Genomic DNA, 21933 nt, shown 5'->3' on the forward strand with positions numbered 1-21933 from the left:
AAAAACACAAAAGTACACGCTACAATCCTGAAAGGTATTTTGGGTAGTGGTTCACCGTTGCTTGTTTGAAGCAGGGCGCCCTGGTTCGAAACAAGTTCACCAACTGTGATTCAGCGAGATGGCTACTAGAGAACCGTGTATAGAGATATTTCAAGGAATGTTTTCGGATAGAAGCAATAAGTCTACATGAATAGACCGAATAGCAGTGCATTAATTTACTCATTCGAGTGTTTCATATCGGTGTAAAAGAAATCTACAAATTCTTTATTTGCACGTGCGTGATGCATTTGCATTCGATTTCATGTTTAATTTTAGTAAATTCTTTTTAATTTGTATTTGTTTTTTCTAACAATTCATAGTTTAAAACATTTTTTAGAACTTATTTGGCTAGAGGTAGCCTGCTTCTTCAGGTTTAAAGTAAAAAGGACACTTTAAATATGCTTTTCATGTTGTTATACCATATGTATTTAAAGCGTTCTGCCCGCGTTATCTACTTTTACCCATTTTACCTTTCGGTATTGTCGCGTGCGCTTTTTACGGTTCTTTTGGACAATCTTTCTTGACACAGCTGTAAACAATAATGACAAATGGGATATCGGATCACGGTCTTGTTTGATTGCGGCTACACTTACGAAAACCCCTAAACTCTGAGGAGCACAAAAACTGTAAAAATTATGAATACTTCAGAAAACCAAACAAAACACTATTCGTCTGAAAGACAAGAGTACGGTACCAGACCTCATTGCTTGTCTGATTTGAAATAGGTCACAAGTAAATATAACGCCCATTAGCAGCCTTCTCATGCAAAATGGAAAACATGAGGTTGAAATATTTTGCCACTAGAATGAGAGGGGTATCAAATGGTCTTTGCGAGCATTTGCGAGCATGCGAGCACAGCGTTTTTCTTTGCGAGCACGAGCATTGACATAAATTAGCCTTGCGAGCAACGAGCACTTTTCAAAAACCTACCTTCACTAAAAACCGAGCATGCGAGCACTTGTAAAATTGTACGAGCACGAGCAAACGAGCACCCACTAAAATTTTGCGAGCATTTGCGAGCATTTGCGAGCATTGCGAGCATTGCGAGCACTGCGACATTTTGAGGGACCATTCATGACCTCTAATGGGGTGTGTTTGCATTGTTTAAAAAAAGATAACGACTTTTTGGTCAACAAATGTCAACCATGTTACAATAGAAACACGACTAGCTCGGAACAACTTAAGCCTATAAAAGTTGCCTAAATACGAGAGAATGTAATATCGGGAACAGGGGGTTTTTCATTTATATCCTCTCCATACAACACAACCTACAAGTCCCGTCCGAGGGGTGGTACCAAATTGGTTGCTTGACTTGTTTAAGGGGAGTCACAAGTAACGCCCGTTTCACATATTAGAATAAATATAACGCCCTTCAGCAGCCTTCTTGGGTTAAGTGGAAAACACTAGGATGAAATATTTTGCCCCTAGATTGGGGTTTGTACATTTTGTTTAAAAGGTAGTGACTTATTGTTCGCCAAGTCTAGACAACGTTATGAGAGAAAAAGGACTAAAAAGAAACAAACAAACGTAACTAAAAACAACATTTCCATAGGGGTAACTCATTATTCTCTTTTAATACAACACGACATTCAAATCTAGTTTGAGGGGTGGTACCGATTTGGCTGCTTGACTGGTTAAGTGAGTCACAAGTAACGCCCGTTTCACGTGTAAGAATAAACAATTCGAGAACAATCATTACGCAACGTTGAAATATTTGGCCACTAGATAGGGCGTGCTGATGTTGCTGGGCATAATCTTTAAAGTTAAATGAAGGACAACGAAAGTTGATTGGTCCATGGTCCAGTTATGCATTGCCCAACCAGTCAGATATCAGCAATTTTCAATCGGACCGATAAATACCCGAAAAGATCGATTAAACCAGTAAGTGCATCTTACCAGTTTCTGATAAGGAACAACAGTTTGTCGAAGAGGGACGTTTCCACGATTGAAAAACAATGAAGCTTGTTGTAATCCTTTGCCTCATTGGTTTGATGGTTTGCGCTGCTAATGGTAACGGTAAGTACTTGTCGTGAAAGTGAAAAGCATTCAAAAATTACAATGTTGGCGTCTATTTCAAACTGGCCGATCTGCATGGTTTTATGAAAAGAATTCTTTCTTCGTACACTCTTTAATTGCGACATTACCGGTTTTTCATCAGATAGTTCTTGAGGAAGTGAACAAAAAGTAAATAGATCAGAGCAATGATTTGAGCTAAGACGTTCCATTTCAGGACTGAATCGATTTACATACAAAACACGCAAAAAAAGAGAGAAAAGTTGTGAAAATACGTGCCGTTGGCTACCATTTTGAAAGATCCTGCGAACGAGTTATTTCAATTTTGCATGAGTGTTTTTGAAACTCTAACGTTACAAGAATAGAAAATATTTTAGTGTACAGAAACATGCCTATAAAATGTCGTTTACTATACGATTTTCTTCGCAAAGCCCCTTTTTTATCCTTATTGGTCGTCGACCCTTTGTTCACGCAGTCCGATTGATTGTTGATAAGGTTTACATTTATTTATTTTCGTTTCAAGCATTATTTTCAAAGTTTACATGACCTTTGTCTTTGCTTTCTTTTTAACGAAGCCTTAATAGTTTTTTTCCATTCATTCCAGCTGGAGAGTGTAGTGCTGCCGAGGTAGAGAGTACAAATTGTGCACATGGTCACGGAAGATGTGGAAAAGTTGAAACAAATGGAAGGGTGATAGCACGCTGCATTTGTAATCCTCATCGTTACGGAAGCAGATGCCAACTTAATCAGCACCAATGGATGCTTTTACAGGGTGGTACGATAAATGGACGCTAATAATAAAAAACGAAAGATTGCATTAAACAAACAGTGCTTTAAAAACATTGTATTAAATAAAGCAGTATATTAAACAAACAGGAGGCTCGGATTTGCTTTAATGAACTAACCTGCGAGAGGCGCAAAAAATGATGCGTACAATTGCGTTAACTGGAAAAAAAGTCAAATGTTCGAATGGAAATTTTGCTTGGTGATTTATCCAAATATTTGTCATATAAGAAGAATTCAATATTACCTCCGGCGTCGGCGATTCAGGACAGTAAGTGGGAGTTAGTTAATTTCTTTCACGATGGCAGGGGGGACGCAAGTGTAAGCGGTCTAAAGTGGCCTTCACACGACAAACTAAAGGTGGCAAACTCATGTTGGCAAACTCAAGTTGGTGTGTGTGCACGACACAACAACAGTGAACAAGTTGGCCAACTGTTGGTGAGAATAGAGACAAGTTCTATTTTGTCGCCAACAGTTGCCAACTTGTCTGCCGTTGTTCACACACAACAACTTCAGTTTGCCAACACGAGTTGACCAATAAATTGTCGTGTAAAGTCCGCTTAAAGGTATATATATGCTAGACAGGAAAATCTAGACAGCGGTCAAGATCGATTGAAGCAAATCAAATTCGTAAATTCCGTAGTTCCTAGTTCTTGTTTATCCCTAGGGCATGAAGGTTAGTTTAGTTTTTCACACTACATGCACAGAGCATGCAAAACGAGAACTTGCACGAGAATTTACACGAGAAGTCACTCCCAGATACGAAAGCTTTATTCGACAATTTTAACCTATTCTTTTTTGTCCGATCACCAAAGCTAAGCCCTGTAGATGGGGGGAGGGGTTATAATATGTATGAGTGACCAACGAGGAATAACCCTGGGCGCTTTCCATTTAACCAAAAATTCCCGCTGAAATTTTGGTTTGGGAAGGGGATGGAACGAAAATTTCCAGATATAAAATTCTGGAAAATCGGAACGACCTGAAAGTACCGTTCCACTTACCCTGCAGAACAGGCGGTTTCGAGCCGGAATCGAACGTTTACGCATAGTTAAGATGGCCTCTCAATATCATTGCTCGGCGCGTTTGTTTCTTACCGAAAGCTTACAGCTCTTACTCATTCAGATCCGTTACCGAGTGATATCCTTTCTGTGCGCATGACCCCGCGAATAAGCAGCTTGCATGCTTCTTCCGTCATTCGAAAGGGACTCTTGAACACGTCAGGAAAATACGTTGTTATAGTATACTCAAAGTTGTCGCGAACTTCTTTTGAATTTATCAGTTAGCTGCACTGAAAATTAAATATATCATCGCCCTCGCTTAAAATATCGGATCGCCAACCCCCCCCCCCCCCCATAAGGTTTTTTCCAAATTTTGAAAAACGATTTACTCTACAATGCTGAAACTTTCAGTAGCTGTTCATTCATCCTTTGCGGAAATTTGTATATGTCAACCATGTGTCCATGGTATTTGATGTTGCCATGGCAACGTCTTAAATACAAGCAGGTCTTGCCAAAAATCGTCATTTTTATCATTTTTCTTAATTTTTTCCAGTTTTTTTTTAAAACAGAAGTGCAAGATGTGTTTATTTTTACGTTCGTAAGCATTCTGGCTTGATTTTGCATCAATTTCCGTTATTTTCTGACCTTCTAAGAAAATGTTGAAATCCAAGATGGCGGATCCAAGATGGCGGCTCTCATGACGTCACAGCCAATTAAAATTACGTCATCTTGTAGAGTAAGCTAAGGCCTTTCTTCTCAGTTTAAAATAATTTCGCTACGCCTTAATATAACGAAAACTCCGGGGAGGGGTTCCATCCACCCCCCCCCCCCCTTGTATGTACGATGGTGGGGGTGTGAGTTTGCTTGTACGTCCGAGGGTTAACTTCAAAGTCGTCAATCAACTCCAAAGCAAGTAAAAGAGGCAACTAGTCCGTTCATTTAGGCCCGGAACCGGTTGCAATTAGTGCAACCAACTCTAACTTTAAGAGGCTATGTCGCGCAATTTCGGCACTGACCAACTGGTCATATAATTAACTGAAATATCACAATAACGCATTAAAACCGTAGAAGAACTCAAAAGAAACACAGAAAGGCCAAAAAGGGGCATGAATGGGCAAAATTCGAGAAGATTAAAACGAATTGCGTTTGGTCAAACTTGAAAAAGTGTCGGCCCGACTTTTTTTCAAGTTTATCTCAATTTGTTTGAAGGTGTAATTTACAATCCTCAAAAACCATCCTTGTTTGTAATATGGCCGTGATTTTGCTAATAAAGACTTTTGCTCTGCCAATTTAAAGTTTCGAGCTCTTAATTAACGAAAATAAATAGCATTAACTAAAATACCGTGACCTAGCCCCTTTAATACTGTTCTGTTAGCCGCACGGAATACCAGGAATTTCAAACCGACACTCGTGGTCGAATGGAAAGCGCCCCCTGTTGTAGGCTTCTATTTCTTTTTTAAGTTTCTCCGCATAGTTTATATACTCAGCGGTGAACATGGCGCCGTCGATGAACATTAATCCGCTTATTTGACGTTAAATTTGTACCAATCCACAGTTGCTTTCCTTTTTTGAATTTGTGACGCTCATTTTATTTGAATCGGAATCCACTAAAGGTCTCCTGATTTGAATTATAAATTAATTTCTTTCATCTGCAATTCGGCTGAATCTTTGTGGGTATGCTAAGTTATATAAATGGTCGAAGGTTTCTTTAAGTCATTTGAAGGAAGCCATTTTAACAGTTCACTGTAATCAGGTCGGAAAGTTCGTCTTTGCTGGCTGCCGTCATGCACGTAGTAGCGACAGAAAGACATTGTCAATTCTCAATTAACCTCAGATGAATACAGGGAAAGTCATAAGAATTTTGTTGTAGAGGGCCCCGGTAAGTTTTCGATCAAGAGAGAACTAAAGATAATTGTGTGAGCGTCGTTCTCGATTTGACGTCACACACTCGCTCGACTTCAAAAGGGCTTAGAAAATCGGAGGATTGAACCAAATCAAAAATCTTTTGCGCGGAAATACTAAGCGAAGAAGGATATTTTAGCCAAAGAAAGATATTTCGGGGGTGTACTTTAAATCTTTTCAGCCATAGTTTTATCAGATAAAGTCGGGTCCTTTATGAACAAGGCAGTATTTAATCGCACTGCTTCAAAAACCACTTCGTTTTCCTGGCCCAAATGTTGTTCTACCGCTGTCTGAGAAGGAATCAGATAGTGATAGCTTTTTAGTCTGAAGTGTTAAAAACAGTTTATTCAGGTAAAACTTTGACGTCGTATTTATGTTGAATTAAGCCGACATGTTCGGATTGAAACGAATTTCGTTTTATAAAGAGATCAAGACAATGTTTTGTCAGAAGCCTATTACATACCTTTTTACCTTTTTCTACTGATGTGAAGTTTTAAAACGTTGACTTGTGTTATGCTTCAAGTAAAATGAACACTATAAGAAGCAATATGCTTCCAACGAACAATAACCACAGTAGGGAAGCATATGAATTTGAAAGAACTAAGAAACAGGAAGGCGTTGAGTCAATGTTTGAAATTGAATTATTAATTGCGAATCAAGCAGATCAAGAACTTTTCAACATCGTTTTTACAACAATACCGCCGCGACACGTCTTCCTTAGTTTGAAGTCTCTGGCTGACGACATCAAATGCCCCGAAGTCATCGAAAGCAGAGGGTATGATAAATATCGTCTGAAATTCAACAATACATGTACGAGTGCTTCGATAATACGTCTGGACTATACGATAAGCAATAAAATATCATGAGATACGTCATTCAACCATTTATTAATAATTGAGGAGGAAGAATTATAAGCATGGTGGATAAACCGGCGAGTTTCCCCTGGTTAATAATAAAACATACTTATTTATTCGTTCCTTCTAACTTTTAGGTAGCAGGTCGATTATCATCATCATCATCATCATCATCATCATCATCATCATCATCATCATCATCATTATTATTATTATTATTATTATTTAGCAAAATAGGCAATTGCAATTTTCAGTTATCAATTTAGGAAGCTCAGATTCATTTTAAACTATTGTCCCTCAAAAACGTGATCACAGCACCATTTTTTCGTCACTTGGAAGAGCTTGAAAACAAAGGAAAATATCAGTTGATAATTATATAATTCCCAAAGGTCGTCGTGGTCACTCACCTACTACTAGAGCTTTTAATTACAGAAATGAGATTGAGTGTCAAGATGAATTCAAACGGATTTTAACAATGGTGCACGAACATTGTAGCTGGAGCTGGTCGCTGACGAGATTGGGACAACCTAAAAGAGTGCGCTGCTGGCGTGTAACCTGCGATGACACTAGCTTCAAAGGATTTTATGTGTTTTGATCAATCTGCACACAGTGTGTTCTTGTGTAAAGTTCTTGTGTAATGAATCAACTGTTAAGTTATCCTCAAAGGGCTTTCAAACAAAACTTGTCATGATCATGGTCTTGTAGATGAAAATTGACTTTTTTTCGAATAATGCAGTATTCTACGTTGTTTTACTTTTTTCGCTTAAAGTGAAATAGTTGTTGATGTCAGAGAGGATAGATCGTATGTGATAATAATTGTTATTGACAAAGTCACATTTGCACTCATGCGATTTTATTTAACCCGAGATGAATGTTACTTTACAGTCGGCGGTAAATTTATGTATTTTTGTTCAATACACTGTTCCACTTCACAAGAATAAATAATTGGAACAGCATTGGAACATAGTTTATCTCTGTCTACATTCACTTAGCTTAGTAATAAAAGCATCGCATGAAACAAGTAATAAACTTCAATTTCAACGCAACTGGTTTTGTTTTCAGAGTTCATTTTTTATTCTTGTTTTTAATTCCCAACAAACACCTGTCGTACCAATAAGGCACGGACATCAATGACAGTTGTCAATAACAGCGAGAATAAACACTGTTAATGGACACTGAGTTCCATGTATTTGTCTCATGTTTGTTTGTTCAAGTTTATTGAAGTAGCATGTCGTGCTTACAAAATATAACTGATAATTCTAGCAACAGCTCCCCTACGACTTAACCTTTGTATTTTTAATTAAAATTGGCCGTAGGGTGCTTTTGTAATTTATTTTATTTTCTTGCCTTCAGCATCCGTTGGCGCTGACAGAAAGGTGCTATTGATTGCTCAGCCATAAAAAAAGAGAGAGACAGTTATTAAAGGTTTTTTTTTTTGAAAACTGAATAGTTTTTCTTATCGGCTTGCGTTCGTGTATCTCTCGCATTTCAATCACAAAAGCAATTTAATTTCGCAATCCAAACATTTAAGTTGTGTGGGGCCATACGTTTTGACACTTTATTTCCTTTCACGTAAATTAAGAGGGATGCACTATCTTAAGTAAAATTAAATGTCACTATAAAATAATTATAAGCCTTCTCGTGTCCGTTCCAAATTGTAATTATAATGAAAACCAATGTCGATAAGGACGAGCTGTCAGTTGCAAATGTAGATTTTCTTAATTTTCCATTTACCCCCGAAACGACATTCTATAGTGCATGGACAACAGAACACACTAAAAGACTGTTTTAATTAATGAAAGACCCTTAAGACTCCTAGACTGAACTACTAGACTTGAAGAACATCGCACAGTAGGGATTTTCAATTAAGTGTTAATTGATTCTGAGTATACTCCGTCGAGAAAATATAAATTTTGAAGTTAACAGAAGATTCGCAGAATGGTATAAGATGACTTCAGCTTCACATCAACGGCAGCCATTCAAAGATACAGTCTAGAATAATATAGAAAACGGTTCAGTTACGATCAGTACCGTGGCTGGGAAAAACTCCGGCATATTGAAAAAAAAAAGGCAAAAAAACTTCATGTGAATAACCAAAAACATATCAGTCGATGCAAACTAGAATGATGGATAACATTCAAGGAACAAACACAAGCAACGGCTCAGCGATACCGGTAACTGGTTCCACTGTGGAGACATATTTAGTTTCCTCGTTATACTTCGCTATCGCTCTCACTTCGGTATTTGGCAACATTTTGGTTATGATGGCTGTTTACACCAACAGACGATTGCAAACTACAAGTAACTATCTCCTTGTTGCTTTAGCTGTACCTGACTTCTTCCAAGGTGCGGTCTCGCTTCCTCTCAGACTCGTAGAGGTTCTGAAGGCGGATTGTAGTCACAAGTCGTTCTGTCGTGCTGCAATTCCGGTTTCAACGCTGTTTGGTGGTACTTCAAATCTCCACATCTTGCTGATCGCTATTGAGAGGTTCATAGCCATATGTTGGCCATACTTTTATTGCAATTGGATCTCAACAAAGCGTGCTTTAGTGGGAGTTGGTGTCACCTGGCTGTTCATGATGATTTTCTCTCTCTTGCCTGTTATGGGCTGGGGTGGAAAGGAGCCTGAAAATTCAGTGACATTCTGTCGATTTCCGGCATTCCTCACCCAAGAATATATCACTTGCTTGTACGTGTTCGTTCACGTAATTCCCATAATAACTGTCCTCTTCCTCAATGTCTTCATCCTGCGAGCGAGCCTAGATCATTTGAGGCGAATTGAAGCACAATTTGTTGCCAGCAGTTACAATTCTCAGGTGGATGGCAATTCCGAATTTGACCCGGAGCCGGTGAAAGAAGGGCGAAAGAGGAAAGCAGAAGCTGCGAGGCAAAGAAAGGCGACACGTATCGTGGCTGCAGTCGTTGGATCTTTCATCTTGTTGGTTGTTCCAATCATAACTATTGATATAGTCGAGATGCTTACTGGTGAAGTAGTACCAGTAACAGTTGTTAAGGTTACGGTGCTGATGATTTATGCCAACCATTGTGTGAATGTTTTCGTGTATGCAGGCTTCAATAGTGATTATAGGAAAACGTTTAAGAAAATTATTTTGAAAGGCATAAGTCTTGTCAGGGGAGAGAGACACAACTGAAGAAAAGTTAAAAAAGTATTAGAACCAATGGACCAAAAGACAACGTGTGTTAGACATATAGGCAAGTTATTGTGCTGATGCGCAAGCGCAATTTGTAAAGGTGTTTCGACAGTTATAATCATGGCTTATTCGCCTTCATTAATAAGTTTTTCGAAATATGTTATTTTGAGTGTTTCCGTGAAAAGCGTTTGATAATAAGAGAAGCACCTTATTTAAGAACTCACAGCGTTTTATGATTTGACAGTAAAGCGCATCTTTGCGCAATTTAATAACAATAAAAGAATTAATAGTGGCTTATAATTCATATTAGCATTAACTCTATTCAGACAGGGCTTTTTTGGATCTTTTCAGACCGCGCCGGGGGGGGGGGGGGGGGGGGCGGATTCTGCCCCCGTCCGTAAGTTTCAGAATATTTAAGCAATCACAATGAAACTTAGAGGATATATAGTATGTCCGGAAGTCTATCTTTTGTTATACGTCACGTGGGATGATCACGTCACAACAAGTGACAATTACATCATGATGTCAAAACAGCCGCCATTTTGGATCCGCCATCTTGGATTTCACAATTGTTTCAAAACGTCAGTAAACTGCCAAAAATTACTGCAAAGTACTCAAAATCAATAAAAAATACTGCGCTTAAAAACCGTAAAAAGGTGAAAATAATTGCATTAAAGTTATTTTTTATTAATAGAAACATGAAAATTACAAAATTTGGGAAAACATGCATGTCTTAATGTCGTTATTATGGTGACGTCAACATCTTGACACAACAATCTATCCTACGAAATTATATAAATTTTAGATAAACTGGCGAAGTTTGGCAGCGTGTGGTTAATATAAAGTTATAAGCGTTCAAGTCAGCGCGGGCACTCCCCCCCCCCCCCCTTAAACCCCCTGTCTGGATAGGGTTAAATTTTAGCTATATGCAACTTTCAGCAATTTTTACACCTGCCCAGTGTGCTTGTGTATATTAACTTTTCTAATGTGTATATTTACTTTCATCATCATCATCATCATCATCATCATCATCATCATCATCATCATCATCATCGTCATCGTCGTCGTCGTCGTCGTCGTCAACGTCATAGTCAATAACAATCATCATCGTCGCCGTTATCATCATTATAATTATTATTTAGTTACCAGTATTCCACCTGAGCCTCCCCTTTTTTAGCAGACACAGAATTACTCGCTTGCTTATTCCCTTGTTAACATTTTGCCATCGGATTTACCCAAATTTGTCTGAAATACGTTAATTTGTAAAATGGAACATTAATTTTATCGGCTTAACGTTGTGGATAATTTATATTTCTCTTTTGAGTGATGGGATGTAAAAAAATGAGATGAAACTACATTTCAAAAAAACGTTCACCACGCATATTTTAGCAACTTACAATAAGTTTGAAACTATTTTACAGCCCTTTTCTAGTTTCGAGTAAAAGACAATTCGTATAAATTTGACTACATGATTTTTGGCCTTCTTTATCAATTTTTATGATAACATAAGCTGAAATTTACTGATACCACGATCACAGTCAAAAGCTGCAAATCAAAGTTAAGGCACCTTGGAAGTCAACTGTACACATGCACACTCCTTATAATACAAGAGCTCTTAGAGCTTAAAACTGCGCTGGTCAAGTGACCACTTTAGGGGAGCCCTCCCCCCCCCCCCCCTTATCCGCTCTACCTGCGTCAAACAGTGTTGCCACTGACAAACAAAATGGTAAGAAAATACTCTGTGTGACATTTCATGGTTGACTAGGTCCATTTGCAATTAATTATTCTTCTTATATGCTAATGCTGGTCAAATTTAATTTCCATGATCCTGGTCCATGATTACTCCTCTCCCTCACCAGAGACGACAGACGAAGTCCCGACCCAGCTCACTCGCTCAAGGAGCTGGTCCCATGGTGGCACTGAGCGGCTGATCATACGGTGTGCCTGACCCCGTCGACTGGCCCTGCTGAACGACAACACCCCAGGAGGAGACAGGAGCGGCGGAGAAGAGAGAGAAGACAGAAGGCGACCAGGACCAGAAGACAGTAGGCCCGGCTGCTCTGTCTGGGCCTGTGCGGGAGCGTGGATGTGAGGCAGATGTGATGAGAGTGTAACTGCTTTATCAAAAAAAAAAAAAAAAAAAAAATCCTGGTCCATGAAGCCAAAACATCTATTAAATCAGCATGCAGTGTTGTATAGAATTTCTGTTTAAACATTGAATAACTCGCTCCAAAAAATGGAATATTGAAGCAAATAATTAAATCAAATTTGAGAAGAACAGTTGAGCTGGTTTGAGCTGAATGGGAATTCCCCGGGGAATTAATTTACCAATGACGCAAACTTTGCATGTCAGAGTTCTGAATTTATCCTCTTGATGACACAGCTTGTAAAATAGATAACGCTAAAAAGCAAACATTTCACACCTAACATGCTTTGTTAAGTTTAAAGGATATGTTAAGTTTCCTTTTGTAGCAGATGTATAGCTTTTAAAACATTGCGTGATTCTGGCCGATCGTCGTCAATGCCTTGAGAAAATGAAAGTGCAACACTAGCACAAACGTAATTATGGTGTTCAAATAAATGTAAATTCTGGCCCGCTAAAGCGTATTTTTCTTTCATTGCATGGAATTTTAGTAAGTTCTTTGATTTAAACGCTTCAAAATCGCTTCAAAATCGAAGAAAAGGCCAAAGTATAAGAAAACTCCCCATTTGGAAAAAATGGGGGAAAATTTAGGGAGGAAAAAAGCGAATGTTACTGTTTTCTTGCTTCCAAACATTACGTGACTTAAAGTTTGACCGAGTGGTGGTTTGGGTCTCGTCAATGACAAAACTACAACGACGAAAAAAAAATAAACCACGTGCAGAGCAAGAACTGCGCAGCGTAGTTAATAAATGACTACATGACTATAAATAACTGTGGAGGCTCCGCCCAAAAGGGTTCCTTTTTAGGCTGCAAACACTGGTTACCTTGAATACACAACCTCGTCCCCAGGGCCTTCTCGGCGACGAGTTTTCAAAAAGGCAGTCGCCATTTTGAAAACGGAGAAGACCCTGGGGACGAGGTTGCTTTAATACACACTAACTTGACTAATAGTAATTTACTAACAGGAACTAACGTAGAACGAGAGAATAAAAAAGACAAAAAGTGAAACAAGACCAAAACAAGAGAAAGATTGTAAGTGTATGAAAGGGTAGAGATTTGACCAGATTTCACGAGCCGAAGTATAGAAAAGGGTCAATGAACTGTATTTTTGAAGCATCATGGACAGAGGCACGTAATGGTTAATCAGGTGAGAAGTTGAGTAAAAATCGCTCACGCAGCAGTGTTCATGCTGCAGGTTTGTGAAAGAGAAACTATTTCTATGTTAAGTACATAAAGAGGTTAATGAGTCACTTTCTGTCAAAAATGGTATACAAATGGGCAAAGGTTTCGACCACGGGGTAGGCCTCGCGGTATAAATCTTTCTTGAGTAACCCCCGTGTGAAAAAGCTTTAAATTACAAAGACCATACAAAAATACAAGTCCATTTTTAACAATTGTCTGATTCTCCCATTAGACAAAATGATTGATGAACCATGAGCCCTGTTTTGTATTTCGACATTTTAATGGAATGCTTCCTGTGAGATTTGAAGCTCGTTTTTAGTCAGTGTGGATTTGCTTAATACATTATTCAGTTGAACTTCTCTAATAAGGACACCGAAAGGACAGAGCAAAGTGTCCATATTAGAAAGGTGCCCGTATTTTTGAGGTCACCAATATGACGTCACTTTTGACTTTATTTACAGCGTAAAGTATTTAGTAACTCGAAATGTTCAGCAACGCAATACTGCAGGGTAAAAATTAACACTAAGTACAAATCCACAAACGTCTAAGATAAATAAAGCATTACGTTGTTGTTTTTGTAACCTAAAACAGGAAATTGCATTTCAAACACAAAACATCATCGCCTGATCACCGGAGTGTCCGTAATAAAGAGGTTATGTTTAAATGAATCTGTTTCCTGGGGCAGGGGTTTAGTGTCCGTTGTCCGTAACAGGTTCCGTATTAGAGAGGGTCCGTATTATGGAGGTTTTTTCTAAAAAAAATATATGAAAAAAAAAAAAAGAAATCAATTGCAAGAAGGTTTTGTTGAGAGCTCCTGCCCAACAAAAGACATCAATATATTAGAGCATCTTTGGAAATGATAATTTTTCTGCAGTCAATGATGATTCGTGATTAAATCGTCTTTTTTTCTGTCAAAAATAGAGGTCAAAGATGCGAATCTGCTTAATCGAAATTTTGTACTGTGGTACGCGTCAAGTGTCGACGCCTTTGAACGGTTGTGTCAAAACCAAAATTGCATCTTTGACCTCGAGGGCATAAAAAAGTTGAGAAAGTGTGGGGAAAGCGTCCTATTGATAACAGCGAACAGCCAAACATCGATACAATTACTCCGATATTAAACAAACAAATAATTATGCTCGGAGTTATCACAGTTATTCTTGCACCCAATACTCATAAGCGGTCTCACTTCTTACAAGGCGGAGCGATTACTAATTTCTTTCTTAGTCACGTACTATATAGTACTCCACGAAAAGATACCGAACAACTCCTGCCAAAAGCAATGCCAAGGTCCTGTCTAGTTATACACTGTTTCTTTATAAACTTACTTCTGCTGGCATGTCCATCATGTTAAAGAAGGGCACAGAAATAGGTTCTTTGAAAGGTGCTGAATAAAACCCGAACCTTTAATTCCGAAGATTTTTGGGAGTTTTCGAACATTGTTTTAACATTATTGCGCTAATGAGTAGATACTTTCAACTGAATTTCGTTAGCAGAAATCCTAATCTGCCTAATAAAAATTCAAAAGTAAAATAAGATACTATGACTAGGATCTTAAAGAAAAAGAATATGTTACAAGACCAAATAAATTCTCGACATATGTCGAAAAAAATGATTATTTCTTTCTTGATTAAAACTAATCGCATGGCACAAAGGTTATTATTGCTATTTACAAGTAAAGCAACAGTTTACCGCAGAATAAATGAGCAGCTCCACTCTTTACTTTATTGCCATCAACATTTTTTAGCTTTTATTCGTTCGTCGCCGAAAAATAATAATAACAAGAAAAACAATAAGTAAATAAAGGAATAGAAAAGATTATTATGACAGCGCGTGATTAGAATAAGTAATTTCTTGACATAAAGTTGAAACCCATTTAGAAAAGTACTTATTTTCCCACGGGGCTTGTTAGCACAACCGAACCGAAAAGAAAGTAATACGTTTGAATAATGAGAACTTATGGTATACAGAAGGTTTTGTTTGTACAGCTTTACTAGCACAAATCATCGGTCGCTTGTAATGAAAAGTACACAATAGAGGTCACTGTTTAGATCTCGGAAAAGGTAGTCCATTTTATTATACAGCACAAAGTCTGCAAAGCTTTCAATAGCAGGAGACAAAGGGATACTTTGAAATGGACTTGTTAATGGAAAAGTTTCACTAATTGAGGTGCATGTAAAATACAAAAGCCAAAACGACTTGTTTTTTCAAGGCAATTGGCAGTGTTGTTTTCATTACTTGGAAAACGGAATTACCATGAAACTCATCGAAATATACCTTCAGCAAATATGGATGGTAAACATAAACGATGAAGATTTCAGAAACAAGAGGTATCATTGATTAGTCACAGAAGATAATTGTGTCGAAAAAAGTGAATATAAAGCAATGGAAAAAGCGCTCTGTTCATGAAAGCGTTGGAGGTGATCAATGATTCATGAGTGGAACGCAAATTGTGAAGTTGGTTTATGATTGCGGTTTCGTTGGACCAGAACCACATTTCACTGGAATTATACTTATAGGTAGTTCTGCTCCGCAAGTTTGCAAAAGGTGTCTGTTTTTCTCGCTGGACAAGCTAAACGATTAAACAGCACTGCAAGTCATTGTTGTGAATGAAAAAGCTAGATCAACACTGACAGAACGATATTTTTCACGCCCAAGCATAAATTGTGGAATGGAAAATTTTACAGCAAATAACTCTTTTTATTCTGCCTCCAGTACCGTCAGCCAGTTCACCGAGAAGCCAGCCGGTTCCATCCCTCTGGCTTGCCTATATTCGGTGATTTCATTTGTTGCGGTGTTCGGAAACCTTCTTGTTATAACAGCTGTCTTCTGGGACCACACGTTGCGATCATACACGAGTAACTATTTCCTGGCAAATCTTGCGGTGGCTGACTTTTTCCAAGGAGCTGTTGCGATTCCGTTGCGGATACTTGAAGTTATGGCGTTAGAGTACGACCCGAACGTCTTTTGCAGAGTCGCAATTCCTACTGCGATATTATTCGGAAGCAGTTCAAACTTTGCTATCCTAATAATTAGTATTGACAGATTTTTTGCCGTGCAGTATCCTTACATTTATGTAAGATTTACGAGCTTGACATGCATATTTGGTGCAATTGCTTGCTCGTGGACAGTCGCTGCTGTGTTAAGCATTACTGCCGCGACCAAAGCAGTGTGGCTTATCCCGGCTATTCCACCGCGAATTTGTCGCTTTCCCACGTATCTTAACCAAGATTATATACTGGGCATGTATGTTCTTGTACACGCCATTCCCATAGGTACAGTTGTGCTTTTATACGGCTTTATTCTAAAAGCCAGTTTAAGACACGTGCGCAAGATTCACGCGCAAGAGCTTGCAGTTGCCTCTAGCCGCCATACAAACGCTCAACTTAGTAACATGGAAGAAGAAACCTCGTCTAGTACAAATAGAAGGAAAAAGCGCCATCGGGATACTATTAAGCACAGGAAAGCGGCCAAGACAGTTTCTATCATCGTTGGCCTTTTTATTATTCTTGTAGTTCCCATTATAGCAATCGACTTGGCAGAAATGTTGGGGGCTCCTGCAGCCCCTGCAATGCTAACTAGGTTCTGTGTTTTTATGATTTATGCTAATAATTGTGTTAATGTCTTAGTGTATGCTGGGTTTAACCAGGACTTTAGGCGAGCTTTTAAGAAAATATTAGCGAAGTTTTTTCGAAGCTTTTTAGGATTTCGACCGCGCAGGTAAAAAAAAATAATTAGAAGTTGACATTGATTTGTATGAAAGATATTGTAATATTTATAATTTTGCTGTATAAATTCAACTGTTGGCCTTAATCAACTTATTTACTCAGTTTCAGAGAAAATGTGTAAGTAAATAAACTAACATAAAGTTACTATCGTTTCCAAACGTTTTTTGTAAACATATTATGTTGTATACTGCCAAACATAGCTGACAAGTTATATTACTGATTATCATAACGACGAATGACATAATTAAAACGGTGGGTTTGCCAGCTTAACGCAACTTAAAATAAAATAAAATGCCATGCTACCTTCGCCATTAAAGGACAAACAATGAAAAGTGTTTAATTAAAAAAAAAAACTGGAAAAGATAAAATATCACTATATTTTTTATTATTTTTTTCATTTCTTTTTCATTTTTTTTTTATCTTAAAATTTCCTAGCGGGCTTATCACTATAGCTTCATGATACTCATTGTTACATTCACAGTTTTCACAGCTATTATATTGCTGGGTCATTAACTAGGGCGTATGAATTCGTGTTCGCTCTACCTACCTAGTGATGATTCCCAGTTTTCCCTGGTGTTAAAACCAGTGTCTACACAGAACACCTTTTAAAGTATCTTAAGATATATCGCCCACCTTAAAATAATAATTCAGAAGGGTATAAAACACCAAAAATGCTTATTATTCTTATTTCTTCTTTTGTCATACCCAATGACAAGATTATGTATTACCTGTAAAATAGCATGCATCGCTAACATGTGAAATACAGCAGTAATTGGGCAAAAAGCCGTTATTCTCCTCGGCTCCGTTATTTTTTAATAATGCCGAAAACGTTCCTTTGTTGAATTTGGTTCTCTTTAAAACCACATGCTAATAGAAAAACACCAAACGAATCACAACATTGGTTGGTGGTGTATAAAGGTAGAAAGTGGAGGCTGTACCTGCTATAGTGGTGTTTTTAGTGAGATTAGCTCCTATTCTCACTCCAGTCATCTAATCACATTTCCATTATGTTTTTTTTTTTTTTTTTTTTTTTTTTTTTTGCGAAAACGACCGGGCTCGATCAAGTTAAAAAAAAACTGCGCACTCTTTTAAGACAAAGATTGGGGAAAAGAAGTATGATTATAATCTGTCTTAGCTTTTGTATTTTTTTCTGTATGATTTTGTGTGATTGACATATTAACACTGTATTTCTTAGATATTGCTGTTTTCAAAATGATACAAATCTTCGTGTAATTACATAACACAATTTCGAACTGCTTATTACGATTTTTTTTAATTTCTAAACACGTTTCTAAGAATTGAATAAAATAATATATAAATAAGATACACGATGGTTTCTTAGAAAGCTAAAACGAACTTTCGCCATGATACAGGTTGCCAGGTTACATTTATCAATACATTATGTTTGCAAGAAAAACACAAATCATCAACTAAGAGAGCTGTCATGATGTTCCACAATTTCCCAGGATTAAAATTAAGAATGTATATTATGTTTCTAAGTTTGCAACCAACTGACTAAAAAGTTAAAACGAAAATCTGATCCTAATTGCAGGGCTACCGTGTTGGTAGACTCCAAATACTGCAATAAAACGGGAAAAGTGCGAGATAAAGAAAAATATTCCTTTTGTGTGTAGCAATACTTGATTGGTTTGAGTCAGTTTGCACCTGGTTGTTATCGTACGTGCTTCTTCAAATAAAGTACAAAACCCAACAATAGGCGCACAACTCAAACACGTAATAAACGTCAAAGTTTATTAGAAAAAAAAACTTACTAGTGCACTAAGATGGAGCAAAGATGTTAATGGATGATAATAAACCAAACGAAGCGGCACGACACGTTTCTGTATAATAGGACCTTGTTAGAAGTGATTTATTTCGCCTCAATTTTTTGACACCTTTTAAATGGATCGGAAAACAGACAAGACACAAATTAAACTGGTTGATGAGTTGCAAAATTTAAGCAACGCAAAAGGTCGAGCTGTTAATTTTTTCTCTTGTCTTTTCTTTTCTCTCTTCGGGCTTAAAGCAGAAGCTCCCTGAAAATTTGTTGTAGTTTTAAGAATGTGTGAATGAATTCATCGATCATCATCCCTGATTAACAGCTAACCAGGAGGAAAACAAAAAAGAAATCGTAAATCAAATTAACCCGAAAATGTACCATTAGTTGTATTAGCATAAAAATAGTTAACATATTGAATCGAAAATTAAATTGAAGATTTGCAGTTCCGCAATGTACTGCAGCGCAAAACCTCACAGCAGATAGCGAATTTCAACGTTTAAAGCATAAATCGATTTGCTTCTTGGAAGTTTCTGGTTCCTACCCCGTTGTCTTAAAATGAAGGAGGCCAACAACACAGTTAATAATTCTCCCTCGTTTGAAAAGCTCTTGCCGTCGAATGAAAGTCAGCTATCCACCGAGACATCAACCGTTGGTGCAGCTACAGCCATTATTGTGGCGATTCTGGTTTTCATTTCTCTTTTGTCAGTTTTTGGCAATGCTCTTGTGTTGACGGCGATCTACATGAACTATAATCTGCGGACAGTGGGTAATTTTCTCTTTGGTAACCTTGCGTTGTCGGATTTTCTTCAAGGTGCAATCGCAATACCTTGTCGTATCGTGGAACTGTTATACGCCGACTGTAATTACCGTCGCTTGTTCTGCCCTGTCTCGATAGCCCTTTCCATCCTTTTTGGCGGCAGCTCGAACCTCACCATTCTTTATATCAGCGTTGAGAGGTTCATAGGTGTTCGGTGGCCATTTCTCTACTACTCTTTCATCACTACCAAATTTGTTTTTACAGCACTCATTGTAACTTGGGTTTCGTTAGCAATCTTTGCCAGTCTACCTTTGTTCGCTTGGGGCGGGCTGACAAACTACCAAGCGGATTTCTGCCGTCTTCCTCTGTTTTTGACCACAAATTACATCACCGCGCTCTACCTCCTCGTCCACATCGTGCCAATGTGCATCATAGTTCCACTTTATATTTTCATCCTCAAAGCAAGTTTGAAAAGCATTCGAAAAATACATATCCAGGAATTGAGCGTCCGCACACGACCCGCACCAGGAAACCAAGTCGAAGTTGAAGAAACCGACGGAACAGCTCCCCAGGTCCGAAGAAGCAGCATCACTGATCAGGCAGCCAGGCAGAGGAAGTCCGCAAAAACTGTATCTCTTGTTGTTGGATTGTTCATCGTGTTGATAATGCCTATCGTTGTCATCGACATTGTGGAAATGCTCGGGGGTCCTACGGTATCCCTTTTGGTCATCAGAATAGCCGTGGGGATGGCCTGTGCAAACCACTTTGTTAACGTTTTTATATATGCAGGCTGCAGTGGTGATTACAAGAGGGCATTCGCGAAGATTTTGTCAAGATTCAGGAGTTACTTTACAAGAAAATCGCGATAGCTCAGTTCAGTAACTGAAGTTGCTAGACCAGAGATTGTATATGTACGTGGTTGTATTTATACAGAGAAAAAGACTTGCAAAAGTCTTGCTTGGACTTGATTATTTCACTAGACAACTTAAGGCTGACCTGATTGAAAAATATTATTACCTTTTGTTCTTAAAACATGTGTCAAAACTCGTAAAAAGAATGTGACTTAACCCTATTCAGACCGGGGGGGGGGGGGGCTTTTGAGGCCCGCGCTGACTTTGAACTTTTATAACTTTTTTAAGCTTTAACCAAACGCTGCCAAACTTTCTGAGTTTTCCTAAAATCCTGGCAACAAATCGGTAGGGTTGGATGATGTGTCAGCAACTTGACATCACCATGGCAACGGCATTTTGACAGGCATGTTTTCCCAAATTTGTAATTTGCGCGTTTCTGTTAATAAAAATCAACTTAAATGGCATTATTTTTACATTTTTACGGGTTTAAAGCACATTTTTATTCATTTTGAGTGCTTTGCAATTATTTTGGGTGGTTTTCTGGCATTTTGGAAAAATTTTGAAATCCAAGATGGCGGATCCAAGATGGCGGCTGTTTTGTCATCATGATGTAATTGTCACGTGATGTGACGTCACCATCCCACGTGACGTATACCAAAAGAAAGAGTTTCGGACGTACAATACATCCTATAAGTTTCATGGTGATTGCTTAAATATTCTGGAAGTTACATAGGGGAGACTGCCGACCCCCCCCCCCCCGGTCTGAGAAGATCCAAAAAAGCCCGGTCTGAATAGGGTTAACACGAATTATGAAAGTTCAGACTCGAAGCACTTGTTAGGCAGCACTTATAGTTGGCACAAGTATCTTGGAGCTGTTTTATGAGAGGCGCGGTGCCTTATGGTCAGTGCGGTGGACTCCGGATCGAACGGTCTGGGTTAAAACCCTGGATATGATCATTGTGTTTTGTTCTTGCGCATGAATGCACACTCCACCCAGGCGTATAAATGGGTACAGACGAATTGTAGGAGTTACCGACAGAATATTGCCGTGTGGAGGTGAGGGGAGGATGGAGTGCAGTATTAACCATAGCCGCTTCATGCTATAGCATCGGAGTTAAACACTTTCCTTACTACCAGTTACTTAATCAAGGATTCAGCATCATCGGGACGTCAGCATCATTACAAACAGATATTACAAACATGTATAGTTCAACTATAAAGACTTGCAATCAGTCTGTATTGGAGGGAGCACGCTCTTAGAAATCTGGCGACGACAACAACTCTTTATTTTGTATTGATATTAATTTGTCCTGAAAACTAAAAGCATTTGCTCAGCTGATTTAATGACTCAAGGTGTGGCCGATACGTTAAACAAAGTAATAGTCGCTTTTAGTTTAGAAATATGTGAATCATTAATTAGCAGAAACTATCAGAGAGTAAATTATCGGAGAATAAGTTTATGAAACGTACATAAACCATACACTGGTGAAGGCTGTGAATTGTAGCTTTTAAGGTTATTGTAAATGCAATGTATATTATGGAAAGGTGCTCACGTATTTCAAAAGCTCTCACAAATTCCCCGAGCTTTAATTTTTGATAACTTTGAAATTGCAAGCAAAAATTTATTATCAATAGCACCAGGACTTTAATAAAGGTCAAAGTTTTTTTGGAAAATACTCTTTTTCTTATTTTAAATTTACGAACAATACAATTTGTTTTAGAACAGGAAAAGGCATACTGTTATGTGCATCCCA

At 38.2% G+C, this 21933-nt stretch overlaps 2 protein-coding genes across 2 annotated transcripts; both read left to right on the forward strand.

Annotated features, from left to right (window-relative positions):
- The first annotated feature begins 8409 nt into the window (after nt 1–8409).
- On the forward strand, nt 8410–17048 carry LOC144657918 (uncharacterized). The gene is made up of 2 exons (XM_078518259.1): nt 8410–9733; nt 15652–17048. Exons 1-2 carry the CDS (start codon nt 8701–8703, stop codon nt 16785–16787), a joined length of 2169 nt encoding a protein of 722 aa, XP_078374385.1. The 5' UTR covers nt 8410–8700; the 3' UTR covers nt 16788–17048.
- Nucleotides 17049–19022: 1974 nt separating this feature from the next.
- Nucleotides 19023–20404, forward strand: LOC144658844 (alpha-1A adrenergic receptor-like). The gene has a single exon (XM_078519327.1). The coding sequence runs from the start codon at nt 19127–19129 to the stop codon at nt 20195–20197; it is 1071 nt and encodes a 356-aa protein (XP_078375453.1). The 5' UTR covers nt 19023–19126; the 3' UTR covers nt 20198–20404.
- The last annotated feature ends 1529 nt before the right edge of the window (nt 20405–21933 follow it).

This window comes from Oculina patagonica, chromosome 6, assembly GCF_052425735.1.
Source record: "Oculina patagonica isolate OP01 chromosome 6, crgOcupat, whole genome shotgun sequence".
In the NCBI taxonomy this organism is placed as follows: domain Eukaryota; kingdom Metazoa; phylum Cnidaria; class Anthozoa; order Scleractinia; family Oculinidae; genus Oculina; species Oculina patagonica.